The sequence below is a fragment of the Podarcis vaucheri genome (assembly GCF_965113315.1).
Source record: "Podarcis vaucheri genome assembly, chromosome: 2".
NCBI lineage: Eukaryota > Metazoa > Chordata > Lepidosauria > Squamata > Lacertidae > Podarcis > Podarcis vaucheri.
This window is the reverse complement of record NC_138760.1, coordinates 38,963,558-38,986,785: the sequence shown is the minus strand read 5'-3', so window position 1 is coordinate 38,986,785 and position 23,228 is coordinate 38,963,558. Positions and strand designations below refer to the sequence as shown.

Genomic DNA, 23,228 nt, shown 5'->3' with positions numbered 1-23,228 from the left:
TAGTCATACTGGCCACATGACCCGGAAGCTGTATGCCGGCTCCCTCGGCCAATAAAGTGAGATGCGCGCCACAACCCCAGAGTCGGCCACGACTGGACCTAATGGTCAGGGGCCCCTTTACCTTTTCACTGATTTATATGGATTAGCCCCTTCTATGTGGCAGATGAGAAAGGTGGTTGGATGCAAAAGAGGACAGTAGTATAGAAGACTGAATTTCAGAGAAATTTTGAAGCCCGCAAGAGTCCCTGCTCTCTTTTTGCCCGCCCTAAAAATGAGCATGTTTGCTTTGGGTTTTGGGAGGTTTTACAAATGTACAATTGTGTTGTCATAAAATAAAGTACTTTTGGGAAATGTTTTTACTCTGTGGGCAAGATGGCAACAAACTGGGGATAACTTTTCCAAGTTCATTCAGTATAGATGATGTTGATATGGTATTGAGCCCCCTTGTTTGGGTGGAAGCCAGCCCCGCTGTAGTTTCCAGACAATGCAAGGATACATAGTTCTTTACTAAGACATATTCTGGTGTTTAGGGACATAGCAATTTGGAAAACCTATAGAAAACCCATGCTTAAGGATTGTCTTCCGTTCCTCCTCTGAATAAGATCAGTGGCTTTTAGTTTTCCCAAACTTTATGTAGATGCCATTTTATGACTTTTAGAGGGACAGCTTGTTTTGCTACATTTAGAAATTTTAAACAGGTGTTTTGAAATGGATACAACCAGTTTCCTAAATGGGTTCCTGTCATAGGGAATATTGGATGTGTGTGGAAATTTGGCAATTTTAGAAATCTGCTTGCTAGAATTATATGCCTAGAGCCAGCATAAATTATTTCTATTTTAATGTTTTCTGTGGAGAAATATTGTTTTGGTTTGTTATTATGGTATGTGCTTTGTGTTTTAATATTGCAAACCATCCTGATCTTCAGATGAAGGACAGTAGGAATGAAAGAATGAAATAACACAAGAAAGAAAGGTTCTCTGCATATACTGTCTGCTCACTGAGGTTTGTAGTATAAAATGTTGGTTTGTAATTATACACGTGCAACAAACACACATGTGAATTCTGGTTTCTTCATTAAGGTCAGTGAAGCTAGATCACTCTCTGGCTGAATCCCTCTCTCTCCCTCTTATCTCTGCAGCCTTGCTCCTTGCTTTCATTCATTTCCATGGTATAAGCAGTCCTCTTGTGTTATCTTAAACCGAGAAGTTTGCAGAGCAGGGCTGGGAAAAGGATCAGCGTTTATAGCCAGCTTCCTTAATCTGTCAATTTGCTGAGTGGTGCTTCTGGTTATAGTCATAAGGAAGCGTGTTTTATTTCAGTGGAAATATACTTCCTTGTCCCTTTCTAGGGTGCAGGATATGTCTTCCTGTGTCACAGCAGCATTCATTACAGGGGCTGAGGGAACAGGAGAGTAGAAGGAACCATGTCATAATTTTGGCAACATATCACGGGCATGGTTACCAACTTTCCTTCTTCCTTTTGTACTGGCTCTTGTAAATGAAGCAATTTTTAAAATCCTGCTCTTCAGCCCCAAAAGCCTCCCAGAGTGGCTTATAAATCACAAAGAATTCCCTGCACTCAGGCCTATGACAGCATGAAAAGAAAACTGGTCTGGGAGGGGAGAGGAAACTAGCAAACTCAAGTTCAAGTTAAGGATAGGTCTGATATGTTCTGTCATTTTGGTTTAGACAGTAGCTTCAAATTTATGTTGTTACCACCACTGGTCACAGAATAAATCCTACTATTGCTACTGCCTTTTACAGAATATATATCTTTTCCTGGCATGGAAGATAACATTGCAAGAAAACTCTTGTTTTCGTGTGCCAGGCAGCACTTTGAAAGGCATTGGAGAAAAGCTAGTAGGAGAAAAGTTAGCAACCCTATCCTTGGGTGGGAAGACGGAGGTTAACTCAGGCAAGCTGCACACAGTGAGCAACACAGTTCTCTATATAAAACAGAGATCAGAGATACCATGCAAGAGAGTGGAGAGCAGAGAGTGCTTAGGCAGATGGGATTATTTTTTTTAAAAAAAAAACCATTTTCAATTGGGATAGAAATCTAAACAAGTAAAATAATGGGATTGCAGGGCAAAATAAGGGACTCACAGGTCCCCAAATGACCGCAGATAAGGCAATGGAGGACAACAGCAGTTACTAAGGTAGCCCAAACTACTGTTGGGCATATTTGAGGGAAGGTACCATAGTTAAGAAGGGACGCGGGGGCGCTGTGGGTTCAACCACAGAGCCTAGGACTTGCTGATCAGAAGGTTGGCAGTTCGAATCCCCGTGACAGGGTGAGCTCCCGTTGCCCGGTCCCAGCTCCTGCCAACCTAGCAGTTCGAAAGCACGTCAAAGTGCAAGTAGATAAATATGTACCGCTCCGGTGGGAAGGTAAACGGCGTTTCCGTGCGCTGCTCTGGTTCGCCAGAAGCGGCTTAGTCATGCTGGCCACATGACCCGGAAGCTGTACGCCAGCTTCCTTGGCCAATAAAGCGAGATGAGCGCCGCAACCCCAGAGTCGCTCACGACTGAACCTAATGGTCAGGGGTCCCTTTACCCTTTACCTTTTACCATAGTTCAGAAACAGACAGAGGCCACCCACTTCCAGACAGGCTATCTATTGGTCATTCATCCTGATTTATTTGCATGGAGATTAGACAATGTAGGCTATTTATTGAGCATTTCTTCTGCTGTGTTTGCATGGGGGCTAGATGGCGTTGCATCAAAGCAATGCATCTCCCAGTGCATTTTCCCAGCTCTTCTCACACACAAACACCGAAAAAGCATCCCAAAATGGCAGTGCTGATATTTACCTCTAGATGGCAAAAGTGGCTCATCGAGATAACATCTCACTTTATAGCTTCACGGGAGCCCACTCTGCACAAGACTGTTTTCTCCTATAGAAATATAAGGGTAGGACAGAAGCATTACATTGTCATATCTAAAAACTGCATGAGGGGGTACAGTTCCTTAACTAGGAGCTAAGCTATTACATCCTGTTTACAAAGGAGCCTCGATTTCAAAGGCGATTAGCTAGATTTGTGGATATTAATCATCTTTGAGATTGAGGCGTCTCTGTAAATAGGAGCTGCAGGTGCACCATCTGTCAGCAAAAGAAGTCCTGAAAAAACAGCAAGAGTGGAGTCTGTGGGTGTAATCTCACCCTGTACTTTTTCACATTACCACCTTTCTCTCACAAGATCCCTGACTGCATGATCAACTGTGCCACATGAGTTAATATTTTCATATTTGTTTAGTTTCTCAGCGAGCCGGGTTTTTTTAGTATAGCGGCATCAGTTATTTAGAACATGGTTCTTATTGAAATCAGAAAGGCACCCACAATCACTGCTTGCCGACAATGTTTTTGGTCCTGCCAAGTGTTTTTAGATAATTGAATTGATTTGTTGTTGGTCATCTGTTGGGTATTTTATGATCTTTTAATTATTGTTTCCTGGATATCAGTTTATAGGAATTCTTGGGTGGAATTCAATGTTGTGCTATGGCGATTGTTCCATGAGAGGAAGCAGTTCTGCTTGCCAGATGGAATTATCTCCCTCTTTTCTTTGCCACCTGAGGAAGCCACACTACTCGACCCAGTGAAATGGCCACTCACAGTGGATGGGTGAGAAGACAGGTGCCACCTTTGGGCAAAGGCCTGGCAATCCTATAGATAATTTGTACAGTTTTGATCATAATCCAAGATGATGCTCTACATACTCGGAGCCGGCCCTAACATTAGGCAAAGTGAGACCACTGCTTCCAGAAGTTCCTCTAGCATCCAAATCCGCCTTCCTCCAGAATTTTTCCAACAGAGCTCTTCTGCGTTCATGATCGAGAATGTGCATAGGAGCAGTCAGAGATACACATAAATATCTGTGACTGCACGTGTCTGTTGGAGTATACAGAATATCACCTGAGCAAGGACTCAGAGACCATTTCGTCAGAGCTGGACAAACAAGAGAATGGCAAGACCTGTCCTGGCTTTCTGGCACATCTCCCTATATAATATGCTGCATGCATGTATACGTTCTATTTATACACACAGTGTGCGCATGCCGGAGCTCCTCAGTGTTGGAACTGGGTTGGGCATGTTGCGTCTTTGAGAATCTTTCTACAGAAACATGTAAATACATTAAACCCAACCACTCACGTTTTGTGACAAAATAATTCTCACTGGCATCTCCCCCCCCCCCTTTGTACTAAGGGGAATCACCTGGTGAACTGTTGCCTTTGTTCTAACCAGTGTTGAATTGCTGCTGTTACCTGCTGGAAACTGCTTGATCCACCCATGACTTTCCCAGAATCCATTTGAGGGCCCGGAGCCACCGTTCAGGAATCACGCTGCTCCACGGAACATGACTAATGCTTTCAAGAAAGGATTTCATCCTCTGCACGTATTGTTAAAACCGTAACAATTAAAACAAAGGGGTGGGGGGAAATTACACCTGCAACCCCCAAGCGAACAAGACATGCTAAGAATACAAGCTAAGAGTATGGCAACATCTCTTGTTGTTCCCGATGGTAAATCTGTTTGTGCTACGTGTCCTAATTCTCAGGCGCTAAGGGCAGAAGTTCACATTGCACAGCAAATGACATTGACACATAATGATAATGCGGGAGTATGGGGAATTGCTAACTAAACATCCTCACAGCTTTCCCTCCCTGCCTCCCCCCCCCCCCGCCCCACAATTTGTTCTTGTTCTCGTCCCAGCTGGGCTAATGTCTGGCTTGAGGGTAAACATCAGTGAGAAATGGTCTTCAGACTCACACTCTGCCCAATGATGCTAAAAGATTCTGCCCTGGAATACTTCATGAAGTATTCTGCATACAACTACTTTCAGGATTATAATTTTGACTAGGACCAGCTCTAGGTTTTAAGGGGCTTTCCGACACTGGCGGGCCCTGGCAGGTTTTTGAGGCAGAGGTAGCAGCAGCAACGGCACTCTGATCAGCACCAGGTTTGGGAACCATTCGTTTAATTTCTCACAATGCCCTCAACTTAGGGTTGTGGGGCATTGTGGAAAATTAAAATGGCAGCTTCCAAGGTGGGCCCTGACAGATGCCTAAGGGCACTGTGTGCTGACACTGGGCCTGATTTCAACAGCCGTAGTTCACATTGGAAAACTGCAAGTTGCAAGCCATGTTCCTTTACAAACCAGGCCAGCTATCAAGGTCCCATTTGAGATGTCCTGATTTTAATATATGGCTGGCCTTGATTTTGGGTGTATTAAGTTCCTGCACCTCTCTTCGAACTGGGCTTATCAGCTCCTCAGGGAGTTGAGAAGCTTAATTAAGATCCTTAAAAGGACAAAGGATGCCACATAAATTCAAAGAATCGTTATAAATGTCAGTGCACTTCACAAGCTCTGGCAAAGTCAGATAATGAATAACAAGACCTTTAACTTTGTGATGTTTCCAAGCGTGTCTACTTATAGATACAGGCTCTTCAAAATAGCAGCCATAAAATGCTGCCATTTATAATCAAATCCGCATAATAATCTCTTTATTAAGAACTGGAAAATATAGGGTGTGTCTTAGAAGCAGCGTTTATACTCCTCTCTCACCCGGCCACCCCCCCCCTATGATTCAGATTGCTCAATAAACCCCAGTTTAGCATCATTTCTCAACACACTGTCATAGGGACTGATTTGCTTCCCACCGTGATAGAAGCCAGTAGAAAGTGTGGCAGGGGGTGGGTTGACATTTATCATGACTGGTCCTTCTGAAATAAAATCCAGCCACGTGTGTCGTTTATTTAGCTGTTGATAATCTGCAAAACAAAACACCTTCTGAGACACTTAAAGGAAGAAGCTATAACTGAGGGATGGGGAACACCTGGAAGTCTCATTTTCAACACTTACTCCTTCCAGATGGTCTGGGAGGAATTCTGCATGAGATCCTGGAGAGATGTAACCAATCAGGGCTGACAATACTGACCCAAATAGACCACATTTCTGTATTTTGTAGATGGCAGAGCCTTATAATGGGCACACCTTCAATCAATACACTATTGTTAAGAGTCATCTTTTAGCAACTATTGGTGCAATCCACACATTTATTAGAGTGGCTTGCTTGCATACGGAAGAATGCCTATTCAGAAGCAAACCACACAGAAACCAGGGTAGTTTATGTTAAGTTGTGGGTGACATATCAGACGACACAGTGATTCTTCAAACAGCTCTTGTTTATTCACAGGCCAGAACAGAACTTCAATACATAACACCCCTCCCCACCGAGATAAGGCATTAGTTACAATCATAGTGGTTCCATTACATACAGTAATACCCTTAATGGTTTCAGTAAGGCACATAAGCATATTAATTGACCCTATTCACCATACAGCTTTACATGTGCAGTTTGTCCAGCGAACATAGTCTTTTAAATACGCTGGGCGCTTGGAAACCCTGCTGGATCACCGAGGGCCAGTACAGAACTTCAATACATAAGTTTATTTCCATTGGAATATAGGGAGCTGCATTTTATGGAGTCAGCCAGGCCACTGACCCTTCAAGCTCAGCACTGTCTACACACCAACTGGAAGAGGTCTCCAAGTTTCAGACCAAGATCTCCCCCAACTCTACCTGGAGATGTTGAGGATTCAACCGGGACTTTCTGCATGCCAAGCAGATGTGCTGCCACTGAGCTATGGCACCTCCAGGTAAACTTGGTTAGGACTGGGCTGCATCTGTGTAGCCCACCAACTTGGCCTGTGTGCAAGAAACGTTTGCACTCTGCACATTATGGACATGGGAAGCTGCTGTGTACAGAGTCATACCACTGGCCCATTTAATTCAATACTGTCTACACCAGGAATGCAGGACCCGTAGCCCTCCTGGTGTTCTTGGTCTCCAACTCCCATCAGCCCCAACTACTATAGTCAATGGTCAGGGATGATAGAAAGGACATAGCTGGAGAAGGTAGCTCAGTGGTAGAGCATCTGATCTGCATGCAAGTTCAACAACCACCAGCACCAGAGAGATTCCTTGACTATAATCCTGGAGAGCCACTGCCAATCAATGTATACAGCACTGAGCTAAAGGAACCAATGATCTGACTTGCTATAAGACAGCTTCTTATATTCCTGTGGAGGGCCAGAGGATCCCCATCCCTTACCTACGTTGACTGGCAGTAGCTCTGCAGGGTTTAAGGTAGGAGCCATACCCAGCCCTACCTGGGATGCCAGGGACTGAACTGCGACCTGGAACTACAGTTTGCATGCAAAGCATTCTGTCTCCCACGGCGTCTCAGCATATCATCGCCAGCCAGAGGTTCTGCACACGCAATGTGGAGTTCTGCCGACAGGACAGGATCTCAGGGCAGTGATTAGGTGGACCAAACCAACAGCCCTTCCATATATGGAAAAGTAATTCATCTTCATTTGCCACCACTGCCTTTGAAATGCACTTGATGTGGTCGCAGAAGTCATTAACAAGGTACTCTCTAGTACCCACCCCTACCCTGCTCACCTCCAGTGCAAATAATTCCTTAGGGGTTAAGATGATTGCTGTTGCTCATAGCAAACAAACAAATCTCTTGCATGGTCTTGGAATGAGGTAAGTCCTTTACAGATAAGCAGAAGCCACTCAGAAGAGGCATTCCTCAAAGGCAGAAAAACACTCCGACTTGGAAAAATCATGATAGCTGCACTTTCCCTATCAGGCAAGCAGTGAACATTTACCTTTAATGAAAGCATTTAATCTGTTTGAAATGTCAAAGAAAAACGTATTCCCGCAAGAAGCCCAAAGGGAGATAAGCCTGTTATTGTGGAGGGTTGAGGGGCTGAAATCTTTGATCAAGGGGGCAACGTAACGTCAAAGATACTGGGACAAAGAGCCATATTGTGAACACAGAGAACTATGAGAAGCCTTCCCCAAACTCACGGTTTCACCCGGGCAGCTATGACCTTTTCTAAGTTACTTCGTTGTTCCATTATCCCCTCCTTTGATTGTACATTTCCCGGTTGTTCAGCATTCTGTGCACGCTGAACATGCCCAGTCCTTACCGGGCAGTTTTGGGATCTCCCAATATTTCCACCCCTCTAAATATTTATTTGTATTTCTACACCCCCTGCAAGCCTACCTGCTGATTCCTTTTCCTTGTATGGGCTACAGAAGGATCCACATTAGGATAATGAGTTCATTCTTAGTGTACAGTCAAACCCCGGTTGTCAAATATAATCCATTCCGGAAGACCGTTCGACTTCCAAAACGTTCACCAACCGAGGTGCGGCTTCTGATTGGTTGCAAGAGCTACTTGCACTCAACGTCGGACGTTTGGGTTCTGAAAAACATTTGAAAACCAGAACATTTACTTTCAGGTTTTCAGTGTTCAGGAGCTGAAACGTATGATAACGGAGGTGTTCAGGAACCAAGGTTTGACAGTATAGGTTGAGCTCTTCCCTCCAACAACACCTTCCCCAGAACTCCAGGAGCTCTTGACCCTCCTCAATGTGCAAATAAAAGCGTACTGTTCAAAAATTATTTATTTATTGTAGCTATGTTCAGCTTGTCCTTTGTAGAACCCAGAGTGGCCTACAGCGAAGAGAAGCATAAGATGGGTCTTGTCTTCACCACCTGTTTTTTATCCTCACAAGAAAGTTAGGCTCAAAGGTACCTAGTGAGCTTCATGACTAAGCAACCTTGTTCCTTCTCAGTCATAGCCCAGCACTTAAACTACCGCACCGACATATAATTTTGATAGTCTACACACGAGCATGACAACCAGGGTCTTCAAGGTACTTTTAATGCTGCATCTGAAATGCCTTTAAAGGAGAAGGAAGCAACTATCCAAAATACGAAATAACAATCCTTCTTATTCACTTGTATATGCAAATACACACACCCTCATAATGTGCTCTAATTACTTATCACAGGTGATAATTGTGAAATAACCAGCCTCATATAATCCACATGCTTAAATCTAATTAAGACACAAAAGGGTTAGGTTCGAATCCCTGCAATGGGGTGAGCTCCTGTTGCTCGGTCCCAGCTCCTGCCAACCTAGCAGTTCAAAAGCATATCAAAGTACAAGTAAATAAATAGGTACTGCTCCGGCGGGAAGGTAAACACCGTTTCCATGTGCAGCTCTGGTTTTGCCAGAAGCAGCTTAGTCATGCTGGCCACATGACCCGGACGCTGTGTGCAAATGCCGGCTCCCTTGGCCAATAAAGCGAGATGAGCACTGCAACCCCAGTCGTCCGCGACTGGACTTAATGGTCAGGGGTCCCTTTACCTTTAAGCTGTCCTGCCAGGCTTAGCCTAGGTCACTTCCCCTCACTTTGGGAAGAAGGTAATCAAGACTATTGTTCTTTTCTAGCCTACCTGAGAAACTGAATGCTGTATGGAAAAGCACATGAATCTGACCTTTAGGGACTTTTTAACTTACCAGATATGTGGTCTTTTTCTATGCCAGAGAAAGAAGAAAAGTTTGGAAGAAACTTGGAAGGGCATATTCTAAAAGTCTAACAGCCTATTTTCCCACACTTTGCTTTGCTGCGTATTTTGTGATTTTAAATCCTTGCTGGGGTTCTTTCACCAAAGAGTACTTGTCCCAAACTTGGCATCCAGGAATTTTCCTTTCTGTACCTATTTTCCATTACACATTAACACCACAGTTTGAAGATATGTCCCATGGAAATGACTAGTTTGCACTTCCAAACATGATTAAATATATAAACTATTCCACCTCCCCCACAAAAGGTGCTTAAGAACATCAAGGCCTCGATAAAAACAACCAAATGCTTGATTTATTTATTACACTTATATACCACGTTTATTTTCCAAGGAGCTCGAGGAGGTATGTGTACATGGTTCTTCTCCCCATTTCATCCAGCTCTCCCAGGTCCTAGTCCAACACTCCAACCATTACGCACGCTGCCAGTGGCGTAGCGTGGGGGGTGCAGGGGGGGCCGGCCGCACCGGGTGCAACATCTGGGGGTTAGGGGGCGCAAATCCACGGGTTAGGGGGCGCAAATCCATGGGTTAGGGGGCGCAAATTACTTGCCTTGCCCCGGGTGCTGACAACCCACGCTACGCCACTGCACGCTGCTTAACAATATCACTAAATCAATGAACATCCAGATTAAACCTGGCATAGAAATCAAGGCTAAATAATACCAGACCAATACTCACACACAGGCGAGAGGGGGGGGAATATGAGGCGCCCTTAATGGATACCTGTAAGTCAGACCTCTCTGCCCTTCCTTTTCCACATAGTTTGGCAAGGGTTGCGCCGCTTCCTCTTGCCAAGTAACTCTCATTAAATCCACTTGAGACTCCAATGAACCCTGCAGGCTCTCACTTAAAAAGGAGGCAGGGGGGGAGAGGGGGGGAAGAAAGCGAAAGGCGGGGAAGAGATGGCGCTCAGCAGCTCCTACGCTCCAGACACGGAGCCCGTCCTACCTGTGCGCACATGTTCCTAACCGCGCCAAGGGCTCAGGTAACACGCTTCACAACACACACACACACCCTCCCATCGGGTTAACCCCTGATTCCACCCCTCCTCTGCTTGCTTTGAGTGGCAGCAGGCAACTCTCTGGCCCTGCCCAGCAAGCCTAGCCGTCCGCCACCCCCCTTTTCTCGCTTTTTTTTTCCCAATCAGGAGGGAAGAACAGGAGTCTGGGAGGGATTTCCTGCGGAGAGAAAGAGTGATCGGGGCGGCAGGAGGAGGAGGCGGGTGGGGGGCAGAGAAAAGGAGGCGGCGTCGGCGGTGACTTTACAGAAGAGTTCCCAGGCGCCCTCTGAAAACTGACTAGACTAGTCAATTTCAACCGGGGTCGACGGTGCCCCTGGGAAACAGAAGAATGCGAGATCGGGAAAGGGGGGCACGGACGGCGACGGGGTGGCGAGCCTGAGTTCTCGGGTTCCCTAGACTTTTGCTTGTGCGCGCACACACACAAACACACACACAGGCGCGCGCGCGAGCTCCCAGGCGCACGCGCGCGCACACCCACCCCTCGCTCCCTCCGGCACCACAAAGTCCTCCGAGCCCGGGAACTGAGAGGAGATCAAAAGCATTTTTTGCGCGCAAGTGCGCGCTTCGGAAGCGGAGAGAGGTCAGCCAGCCCGGCCGCCCGCCCCTTGGCTTTTGCTTTGGCCAAGCTTTGCTCGGCGGTTGAAGGAGATTGCAGAAGAGCAGCCAGCCGGTGTGACACACACAGAGAGAGAGTGCGCGCCTTTGGGCTTTGCAACTTGGTGCGCCGGGCAGTGCGAGGATCTCTACTGGCCGATGAGGTGAGTTGGACGAAAGAAAAAATTTGCTGGTTGGGGGGAGGGCGGACCAAGGTGGCGGCGGCGGAATAGGAGTAGTAGTGGAGCGGCAGGACCAGGGGAAAGGAATCGCACTCTTGCTTTGCTGCCAACACAAAGGTTTATTCCTCTCTCTCCCCCCCCCACGCCTCCCCTTTATTCTCCTTATTTGGTAACTCCTCGGTGCCTTGTGTTGTAGATTGCAAACTCTCGACTCGGCTGTGTCCAAAACTAAAGCTCCGCTCCGTCCCGCTTAGCCTTTAGATCTGTAGAAATCAATGGCTTGTTAATTGTTCTGGGTGTTTTTTTTAAACAACTTATAAAAATATATATACTCGATTGCCAGGGCATTATATGGCAAAACGCGCTGATAAAACACGAGTTGCTTCCCTTGGTTCGTAAAGTCCCTTTCCAAAACTGTTCCAAGGTTTGAGATGCATACATTCATATAGATTCCTGCTGCTCCGCTCTGAAGATTAGATTACTATTCTCCCTTCTCCTTCCCTTCCCTCCCCTCTCCCCAAATTGATTTCCTTGTAACTCGCTCTCTTTGCAGCTATTGGGCACAATTAATGAGGTTTTTTTATTTAAAAAAATCTACCCGCGGTTTCTCACTGGAGAGGGAGAAATGTTGCCAGCCTTCAGGTTTTAGGAGATTACGTCTCTCCTTTTCTCTCTGCTGTGTGTACATTCATTGCATGAAAAATGATACATCTGAAATGTTTGCTGCTGCGATTCAAAGGTTGCCTCCAACCTCCTCAGTAACCTTTGCTCTTGGCTTTTCTTTCCTGCTGCGGGAGTGTTTCTCTTGCCTTCCCCCTACAGGGCTGGTATTTTTAATAACTGTTGTTCAGCATCTTTAGTCTCCCTCTTACATAATGATCCCGCTCTTCTGCCCCCTCCTCTTCCCTATTCTGCCCCCTCCCCAGTTGTTTGAGGAAGGAATGTTTCAGATATTGAGAGTTCCTCCGCAGGTAGAGTCCTGAACTGTAAGATTAGATTTCTCGGCTAGGAAGGATGTTTACCATTACTTTGTACTCCAGACCACATTCCAATGGGGTGGAGACACTATCCTGTGTCAGGGCAACACCGTACATGTCCAGATTCTGATAAAGGTGGGAAGGTGTGCCAGATTAAACCCTCCCCTGGAGTTCATTCCTGGTGCCTAGATGCAATAGGAGCAATTGAAATCTAAATTGTGTGCATCTTGAGCTGTCTGCTGACCTTAGTATTGCAAAGTTCATGGGACCGTGGTGTTTTTGGATGTGATCCAAAACTCATCAAGTTCAGTCTCTGCGCCGAGGTAGGATCTTTCGGACATACAACAGACACAGGAGAGAGTGTTATTTTATTGCACCTGTATTATATAATAGGACAGGGAAAGAGAGCAGGAGGATTGGACAGAAATGCCACCAATAGTCTGCAGGACAGTGAAGGATAATCGGTTTTGTTACTGACACTAAACTTTCGTGGAAAACATTGCGTTTGAAAAAGCGAGACAGGATGTGCTGGATGGAAAATCCTCTTGGTGGACACTTGCAACTCTCCCCTGATCTCAGTGGGTGGCTACGTGCCAGAGGCCAAGCCTGCCTATCAGTTGCACCCTCTAACATGGAAGATCTGACCCTTAACCCAGATGTATGGGGCAGGCTGTAATTACTTAGTGATGGGGAAATTCATTCTGTGCATGCATCAGGGCACTCTGCTTTTATGTCATGTGTTTGAAGGCTGATTCCCCTGGGCTGAGCAATGCCTCAAATTAATTCCTTCCCAGCTGGGTGGGAAGGGGTGTCTATGGAGCCCAGGTTGTTGTTGTTGTTTATATGTACCGTATGTTTATTCTTTAAAACATTGGGGGGGGGGGGACAGTTACGACTCTCATTGTTGAATTTGAGTGGATGGGCTCTTCTGTTCATTCTGCAGAAACTTCCAGGAGGAAATGTTTAATCCACCATATCCAATCCCACAGCTCCAGTTTTGGTAATTAACAAACCTCTCATGCCACAAGGGGCTGTTATTAAATTAACCCAGTGTTATCTGTTCTGACTGGCAACAACAATTCAAGACCTTCTTTCACATTACCTACTGTCTAATCTTTTATCCTGGAGATACTGGGGATTGGACCTGGTGCGTGTGCGCTGCAGTCCCTCCCCTGCTGAATGCTCTTTTTTATATTCATATATTTTTAGTTTTTTAAAATATAAAATTAAACAAACAAAAAACATAATCAAAGTTTTTTTAAAAAGAGTGAGAACTTCTCTAGATCAGAAATGGAAGATACTGTACTTAAAGTGCTCATTGTGGTAGAAGAATATATGGACTCTTGACTATTGCAGAACTTTACATTACCATTACTTTTCTCTCAGCCAGCCAAATCTCCTTACTTCTCTCAGTCTTCACCCTGCTTTCTGAACATCCCCCAGTGCAGTATTCACTCATCTCCTTTCAAAGTCTAGGTTGCTAGTCTGAAGAACTAGCAATACATCTCAGATGTTCCCTTTCAGTTATTGGTGAGGTAGCAGCCAACTAGTCAATGAGTAGGCTAGGTCTCTTCAAACTTTTCAGACCCAGGACGCCTTTCTTAACCTTTAACCATATATTTGCATGGTGATAGTGCTCAGGCTGTGGCCCACTAGTGAGTCTTGAAGGTTGAAGATCAGTGGTGGAAAACCGTTGACAAACATTCATGAAGTTATGATCCTACATGGTCTTCATGCATGGTGAAGGCGGAGGGAACTCCTTGCTCTAAATGGCACCCTTTCTCCTAAACCATCCTAATCTGGAGTTTATCATTAAGCATGGCCCAGCCATTTCCTTATGGTGATTTTGCACTCCTCTGCACTGTAACATCTAGCACTAAACACCATATAATCCCACCCTACTTTGTGGAGAACTTGCTTGCTACTGTCAGATGCCTTCTTTGTTAGAGACTGGGAAATGCTCCGTTTGTATCTCTTGACAGTTTAATGCATCTTTGATCAAGCTCAGACATAATTTTATATTCATGTTCTCCCACCTCACCCCAGTCATTATATTGTATGTGCATCTGAATGCGCATCCTTTGTTACCCAGTACTATAAATTCATCTCCACATTAATTCAAGTATGTGTCTTTTGACTGCCTGAAAGGGGCCGCTCTGTGATCAGTTTCAAGTTGTGACAGAGGGCTTCTTGGATTTTCACTTATCTGTTGTGAGACAAGTAATTCAGCTCTATTGATGTAGCCACCACCCTACCTTTTGGGTCATGGATTTACTTTACAATTCAAATTCCAGTGGGTTGTTTTTTTGTGGCAGTGTGGAATTCCTCTTAAATATTCTTTTCTTCCTCTTTACTCCCTTCCTGAGTCAAGGTCACTCAGATATTCACTGGGCGGGAGGTCAATTTTATTCCCATCCCAAGACCATTTGAAGATTCAAATCTTTCTATTGTGCCGGATTAACATTTGAAAGGGCCAACCCATCTATTCTGCCGGTTTATCCTTCAGATGCTGTGAGGATGAGGTGGCAGGGATTATACCTTTTTATCACTTCTGCATTGACAATTGAGGCAACAACTTCTGCCTCAGAGCAAAGGTTGTAAACAGCTGAGGATTCTCAGGGTTGTCAGAACTTGAAGGAAATGGGGATTTGTGTGGTGATGGAAAGTAGAGAGTGTTAAGTTACCACTACTAATGGGGATTAGTCATTGTTGACTTCAAGCACTTTATTTGTCCACATCCACCAAGCTCTTCACCTTTCAGTTTATTCTTCCCAAATGAAGAGGAGATGGCCTCAGGAAACAGCAGAAGAGGCAGGTTAGGTATGCAGGAAACAGTGCCGCCAGTTGAGCTGTTTTCAATATTAGGCCTTGTTTCAAAACCAGCATGTGCCCCCCTTCTTAAATATACTGTAAGATTCTGATTCTCCTTTCTTCCACTGTGGCTGTGACTGTTCCTAGTTCATCAAGCTTGGTAAGCAACTCCACACAAACCCCAGTCAATTCCAGATAGAAAAGGACTGTCAAGGGATGCGCCTTCATTCAGAATGTTGCTGCTTCACAGAACAAATTCCAGAGCTGCACCACATTCCTCCTTTTTTTTTTTTTTTTTAAAAAAAGCAGCATTGTTTTAGAAATCCCCTAGATATCCACAACCTTTTTCAGTTTTCCTCCACCCTTTGCTCCCTGATGCTTCTGGGCTCAGGGGAAGCGACCCAGGAGAGTTATGTAAGAACTTCTAGTGTATATATCATCGCGTTCCAATATCCTCTCAAAGGGGTTGCGAGAAATAGGCCAAGCGCTCAAACTAAGTTATTGCTCAGAGTAGGCCTGTTGAAATTAATGGGCTTCTTCATTTCAATACACTGAAGACAATCCTCTATTGTTCATTTTTTTGTTTTACTTTTTTAAATGTTTCATACAACTTTCCCACAGAACTCAAAGTGGTTTGCACGAAAAATAAAGAAGGCAAGGCATGTAAACAAAAGCAAATAATTATAAATCACAATACAGTGGTGCCTCGCAAGACGAAATTAATCCGTTCCGCGAGTCTCTTCGTCTTGCGGTTTTTTCGTCTTGCGAAGCACGGCTATTAGCGGCTTAGCAGCTATTAGCGGTTTAGCGGCTTTAAGAAAAAGGAAACAAACTCGCAAGAACTCGCAAGACGTTTCGTCTTGCGAAGCAAGCCCATAGGGAAATTCGTCTTGCGGAACGACTCAAAAAACGGAAAACTCTTTCGTCTTGCGCATTTTTCGTCTTGCGAGGCATTCATCTTGCGAGGTACCACTGTAAACGTATATATGAGTGCCTCCACGAAATTTAAATCCTTGGCCAAATAGGAAGATCTTACTGTGGCGAACCTCTGGCCCTCCAGATGTTGCTAAGACTCAAGCTCCCCTGAACTTCAACCAGTATGGGCAAGAGCGAGCGATAATGAGAGTTGTAGCCCAGTAGCCCCTGGGGAGCACTTGGTCCCCGTTTTACAGTCTTTTTGGGAAGGCAGCAATGTTGGAACCATCTTACCCGCTTCTGAGTAAAGGTTTCAAAGTTTGGGGTCCACTGTTGAAAAAGCCCAATCCTTGACCACTGCTAAATAGTGACCTCTAGCCACTGTTACATAGAGAAAGAATGGATAACATTGCCTTCTCCCAGGTATGTCATAGATATTTCATAGAATCATAGAGTTGGGAGGGGCAGGAGAATCATCTAGTCCAACTCTCTGCAATGCAAGAATATGCAGCTGTCTCTTATGGGGATCGAACCTGCAACCTTGACTTTGTCAGCACCAGGCTCTAACCAACTGAGCTATCCAGCTTCTGACTGGATAGGCAAGTGGGGTTCTGTGGGGACAGATGGATCTATATCCATCTAGCTATCACATTTGTATCCTCATCTTCCCTCTAAGGAACTCAGGATGGTGGGGTTTTTTTGTGCTTCAGATTTCTCAGGGTTGGCTTTAAACCAGGAAACACATAATGTAGGAAATTGGTATGTTAAAAAGGGCTAGAAAAGTCGGTGAGGATTTTTGCCCTTTCAGGGTCCAGAAGCCTATGATGAGTTGCCATTATGGCAGGACTACTAACTTGATATCCAAGTTCTCTGGCAAGGACCACCTTGGTAGATCTTATTTTGAGCCAGGTTTCACTAAAGTTTAGCCACGGAGTCTGTTTTCAACCCTGAAATATGTGGTCGTAATTAGATGAGTGCCTCTGAGCGTATACAGAGTACCTTATTATTATTAAAGGTATTATTTATTATTATTAAAGGTAGTTCCCATGCATGTGGAAACAGGAGGGGTAGGATTGCCAGACAGACTTCACAGCTCCACCTGGTCACTTAAAAACCCCCAACCCAATCAAACCCTGCATCCTCATGAAGAAGGATTAACTTGCCAAATCTTGTTGGGTTTTCACTTTCCCACCATGGGCATGGCTGCTCTGACACTCTGAAACTCATTCATTACTTGAATCAGCCTGGGAATGACCATATGCTAAATTAACATAATCTGCCTGAAATCCTGATGCAACTGGCGTGTTATTTCTGCAGACTGTATTTGTGTCTATCAGTTCTAAAGAAGGAAAGGGTCCTTTTTCTGCTATAACAATCCTGTAGTTCTATATGGTGTATAGAACTGGTTTTTTGCAGACCTTCTCTGTTCTCATGTAACTTCTGCATGATCCTGGTAGTAAACAGAGGACTAGATCACTCATGAATGCACATCACTCAAGAAGGACTCTACTCAATTAGACCAGAGGTCTCTCTATCTCAGCATTCTGTTTCCAGCCCTGGCTAACCAGATACTTCCAGGAAACCCATAAGCAGGAGATGATGGCAAGAGTCCTCCCCCATTGTTTCCCATCAGCACTTGCTCTTGAGGGATATATTGCCTCTGAACATGGAGGCTCTACTTAGTTATCATGCCTAAGCAACTGATGGGCCTATCCTCCTTAAATATGTCTAGTTCTCTTCTTACTTGCTGCCTCATCACCTGACGACTTGGTACTTCCCATAGTTCCCCCCCCCCCTGAGTGGAAATGCTGCAGGGGGCAGACAGGAAAATGGTTGGAGGGCAATGGGTTAAGCTCACACACAGACACACACACACAGACACACACTTCTCCCATGGCCTTTCTTCACTTTTAACCAGAGCCTTTCAGAGCTGCTTTTTGGTGTTGATGGTGATGGAAACCACTGCAAAACTTCTACCAGCTTGATCACAGGAGTCTGGACATCGGTAGCGTCAAGACTAGATTACTGCAAAGCAGTCCATATGTGACTTCCCTTATAGTTGCTCCAGAACTTCTTGTTAGCACAGAATGATGCAGCATGGTTGCTTTTAGGATTGAGATCCTGCCAGCATAGTACATATTTGCTTAAAGATCCGCAGTGGCTGCTGATTTGCTACTGAGCCAAGTTCAAGGTTTTTTTCTATTAGTATATGAAGCCCTTAACAGCTTGGAACCAGTTTGTTTGAGGGATTGCCTTGTCCCATGTGTGCCTGTCTGACCTCCCTCATTCTGCGCAACGTGGGCTTTTGTAAGTGCTGTTTGTTCTGCATTTCCAAGAAGTTCATCTTTTCAGTGTGGCAGCACACCTGTGCTTTGGGACTCCCTTGCCTAATAACATTTGGCAGCCATCCTCATTAGGCTGATTCAAAACTTTAATTTCAGCAAGCCTATCTGGACAGAAAATTTCTTGTTCTCAAATTCTCCTGATTTTATTTGCATACCATTATACAAATACTAGTAGAATCCTGATTATTTCACTGTTTGATTCAGATCGCTTAGAGATTTTGTGGATTAAGTGGTTTATAACACTGTCACTGAAGCAGGTATAAATAACTGCTGCTGTCAGGTAGTAGATGGATCTAGGTACAAGGAATACAAAAGCATTTTTTTTATTGCTTAAAGAAGTCAGTTAGTGCCTGTTTGTCTTGTGTGGACAAACTTTGCTGCTGAAATCTGCTACATCTCTAGATCTGAAGGGTCCCTTTAGGAAGTACTCGCTAGGTATGGGATACCAAGGTGGTGGTCTTCGAGACGTTTAGGACTATTACTCCAGGTCCCATCACCCCAAGCCAGCATGACCAATGGTCAGGGATGATGGTAGTCCACAGCTGCTGGAGAGCACCACAATGGCTGTCCCTCGCCCAGGTGAAGGTATCAGACCAGGCATTTCTGTAGTATGCACACTGCTGCCTAATTGTAAGCAGCAAGAAGCAGTATGTTAAGATGGTGGCTGGGAAGGTGTCCTGAATTAGAAGGGAGAGCCGCTTTGTGCATTAGTACATGCAGTTGAGCATTAGATTTGAATGGGCACATTCAGAAGGGCTGAAACTGCATGACAAGAGCATCGCTCAGCATATAAATTTAGCATCCCAGTGGGTGCAGTGGTGATGCACACACAGGGGTGCCAACTTGAATAAAATATTTTGGGGAGCCAATGGCATCAACTGGGGGGCAGGGCCGCAGACACCATTTGAATGGCAATGCCCATCAACTGGGGGTGGGGGAGGCTCAAAGATTTTATTAGGGAGGTGAAGGAACTTTGGCCGCAGGAGCACACAAGCACAACACGATTCTGATCTCCTTGGGAAAGCAGGAGGGTGATCTTCTGAAATGGGGAGCTCCCTGTGATCATGAAGGCTCCCTGCACTATTTTGAAGTGGGATGGGGGCAGAGCTACTGCGCTTCTTCCCATGCACCCCCTCCCATCATGTTTTAACTCAGCAATACAACACCCAAAGAGGGTTAGTAAGTTTTTGGATTCTGAGCATCGCCTCAAAGCCAGATCTACTTTTTGGTAGAAATAGTTTGGTGTGAACGCTGCCTGTTCAAACTGGGACATTGGTTGAGTCTTTAGAGCAGCCTTGTACTGTTTGGCAACAAGGGAGATGAGTGTGTGGTGAATGTTCTACAGGTGAACATGTTGAACACTTGATAAGTGTGGTTACTGACCTCCATCTCTACCTTTTTGATTCCATCTTGATTGCTTTACCTTAAGGCAACCTGTTTATCTGAGGATCTCCCAGTGTTGTGCAAACAACCAGTTCAAGCCCTCCCTAGCTTTAAGGGAGGTTGTGGGGGGGAGCGATATAAAATATAATCTACTCAAGATAAAAATAAAGTCAGCTGCGAGGTGAGGTTGTGTAATTCTTCCCAAGATGCTGTGCCCTAGAAATATGGTGCAATATCACAATGATCAGAGTTAATTTAGCTGCTGAAACGGATTAGTGAGGGCAATGATGATGGATTGCCTGCCACCCAAAACCTTTCATTCTATAGCAGAGAATTGACCCCCATTGTAAGAGAATCTTCCCCTGGGCTTCCTTTGGCGCTGTGCTCCGGGCTGTAGTAAATATGTCAGAAATGTACCCAGTTGATCTAATACATTTGCATTTATTGTAATAACTCTTGGATAGAAATTGTGCGTGCGTGTTTTCCTCATCTTCCACATTCCACATTCTGCGGAGATTACAGCTGCACATTTTCAGAATAAAAAAAAGGGTAACTTGAAACTATCTTTGCTTGCCAGAGCAGTGTCCTGTGGTATCCGACATATCTCAAAACGTGTGTCATGTTCAATCATGGTGGGTGTGTTTACCACTGAATGTTACTTGCAGAACCCAAGGGGCAGCAGAATTCTGAGGCTGGTGGGGCAGATGAGACTGTTCACTCACTAGTCTCTTTGCTATGTCCCTCAGTAGCATCTGCTTAGGCACCCCACTCTAACCTGGGGTGTTTATATTTGTTTGGGTATTAAAGGACAGTTGGGTGGGAGCAGCCATTGTGCATCAGACAAATTCCACCAACATCCTATGCAGCTCTTGATGTTATAGAGCTGGAGTAAGGACTGAATGCTATTTCCTGTGTACCAGTTCAAGGTCTATGTAGATGATCTGATTTCTCTCTTTGCATTAAACCTCCAGGGACTTCCAGGTGTTGTCCGATTCTCAGCTCCCACCAGTCCTAGCCAGCATTGTTGATGGAAGTTGTAGTCCTTCAACATCAGGGGCAGGGGTTGGGATGTTCAGGCTCCCCATCTCTGTACGAAACATAAGCGAAAGTGGCCGCCATGCTGTATTTGAATAGTAAGCAAGTGATCTAATGAACGTGCATGGCTGCTGTCACACCACCGATGATCGAATATCTTGGACAGCTCTTGCAGAATTTGGAACATTGAGACCAGTTAGTTTTAAGAGGGGAAGTTTCTAGGACCTCATAGCAGTAACAGGGCAGAATATTTTTTTAAAAACCCAAAGGTATGTGTGGTGCTTCTGCTAAAGTTCTTGAAGATACAGGAGAACTAGTGCTGTGTGTAATGTTTGGAGGATTAGATTTCTGAGCACAGTTGACACCACTCCTGGTTCCTCTCCTTTATCCTCATTGAATCTTCTATGTACTTGTTTCACGAAGCCCAGCTTTCCATCTTGTCTCCGATCTTGGATTTTTCTTTGTCTTAGTAGTTAGTCAGAGTAGCAGCGAAAGTGTGTGCATGCGTACGCACACACAGCACACACACATGAACGGAAAATAAGCAAATTGGAATTCAGGATTTGGTTGGGCACAACATTCCAAAGAGTCAACAGCCTTTTTGAAAACAGATTCTGTCCTTCATCTTCACAGGTATCTGAACAACTGCTCAAGTGTTGGCTGCAAACAATCCGGATCTGCAGACCTGAAGCCTCGAAGGATACCTCTTACCTGTGATGGGCCTGGTATTCATCTAGGAAGAACTGGAGATTGCTTGGGACACCCCGGGCTTAGCGAAATATAGCCCCCTGGGTTGCCTGGACCTTTTAACAAACAATTAATTTCTCATTCCTGACTTCTACAAACAGCTGGGATCCAGTCCCTAAGCGCTGAATTACCATCCATTTAATTGACTGAATATTCTTTAACAAGGCCTCATCTCCTTTCCATTCCCTTGTAAAGAAGTGCAACTCCCGGTAGCATTTATCATCATTAACAGAGACTTTTTTATGTACTGTGGGATTTCTGAATATATTTCATTTGTTTGGCTTGCTCCTCGGCCCCCCACGTCTCTGGTGGAGTTTATCTTGACTAGTTATCGCACACACACGCACACACGGAGCACTCCGATGGCTTCATAAATCAGAGGAGCAGCTGCCCTTATTCATGATGGGGCGAGAGCAGGAGCTGATCCAGGCTGTGAAAAACGGGGATGTACCTGGTGTGCAGAAATTGGTGGCAAAGGTCAAGGCATCCAAAAGCAGTAAGTATGTCTTATTGCATACGTCTTATTGCAGCATTCTCCCATGATTGGTCAGCACCCACCAGTGAGATCGTAAGAGTCTTGTGACTGTTGGCAAAGAGCTTTTGGTTACTGCAACAAAAGGGATATGCTGTGGCTGGTGGTTGCTTCCAGGCTAAAGGTTGAAAGTAGCAGGCTAATCTACAACGGGTGAACAGAGCATGGGCCACATGTAGACCACCAGTCATCAGGCGCTGGATATCTGTAGCCCATGCATGCCCTCTCTCCCTTCTTTCTGTGATGTGCTGAGAAAGAGACTTCATTTTTTTGGGTGTTGCATCATAGAAACCCAGCAAGCTGGCCATGGAGAAAAGAGAGCAGTCTCTTTCTCTGTGGGCAGCTAGTTGCGTTTCCACGCTACACACTGAGAACAGTCTCTTTCTCAGCACACGGAAGCCAATGAGCTGTTCATAGAAGAAGAGATCCTTCTCTTTCTCCCAGGGCAGCTCGCTATGCTCCTGTGCTGGGTCCTGAAAATTCTGGATTCTGGCTAATATGAAGACCACAACCACTTCTCTCCACCCCTTCCATGGGAATGCAGACATCCAGCGGAACAAAGCTTCCCTGCCCCTGACCTAGAAAAAAAGGCGCCTTCATGCATTACATGGGACACAGGTATAAGTTGTCTTTACACAAGCGGAAGACTTGTTGACATGTGCAGCTCAGCTGTTGCATCCCTAGTTTGTACACTCATTGAATGTACCATGTGAAGACCCCTAATCAGAGCGTTCAATGGGTGGGTTTCATGAATCCTAGGTCTTAACACAACCGCAGGAGGCAACTGTTGCAGGAGTGGGGAACTTTTCTTGCCCTATTTTTATATAAATACATAGGAGGAGGAACCATAAAATACAGCATGGGCAGGATCTGAGTGTAGAAGTGTAGGATGTGGCTCCAGTTGCAGTGGGGTGTGTGGACTGTGAGTTGCAGACTCGGCTCATGTTGCTTCTGATAGCTAATCTGCAATAAAAGGAGACCTTGTCATCATGGTTGGCCTTGTTTCCGCAACACTTTGCTTTTCTTGGTCCCAACTACTTCCCAAGTGTCAGAAAGCTCAAGTGGTGCGGGAGCTGTGAGCAGACAGGATTCCACAACAATGATGAAGGATACTTTTTTTAATAGGAAAATTAAAATAGATGCAGTGAGAGATCCTTTGTGGTGAAGTGCATTCAGGTTGCAGTTATTGTGGGACTTGTTGGGTTTTCTGTTTGGAGGAATGGATCAAGATAAGA

General features: G+C 45.1%; 1 protein-coding gene and 1 long non-coding RNA gene across 6 annotated transcripts in view; one reads left to right on the top strand and one right to left on the bottom strand.

The window, feature by feature from the left end:
• Positions 1–285: 285 nt before the first annotated feature.
• Positions 286–10,531, bottom strand: LOC309522015. Its single transcript, XR_014214812.1, has 3 exons — positions 10,175–10,531; positions 2,813–2,896; positions 286–1,395 (listed from the first exon to the last, which is right to left on the bottom strand). It is a non-coding gene; the product is annotated as an uncharacterized lncRNA (long non-coding RNA).
• Positions 10,532–10,742: 211 nt separating this feature from the next.
• The window catches only part of CASKIN2 (CASK interacting protein 2), a 99,010-nt gene continuing 86,524 nt past the window's right edge, over positions 10,743–23,228 (top strand). For 2 of the 5 annotated variants that reach the window (XM_082203355.1, XM_082203352.1), the window contains exons 1-2: positions 10,745–11,230; positions 21,348–21,957. In XM_082203355.1, the coding sequence (XP_082059481.1) occupies positions 21,861–21,957 (97 nt within the window). In that variant the 5' untranslated portion in view covers positions 10,745–11,230; positions 21,348–21,860. Of the gene's footprint in view, positions 11,231–21,347; positions 21,958–23,228 lie in introns of all 5 variants that reach the window. The other 3 variants (XM_082203353.1, XM_082203351.1, XM_082203354.1) reach the window with 3 other exon arrangements.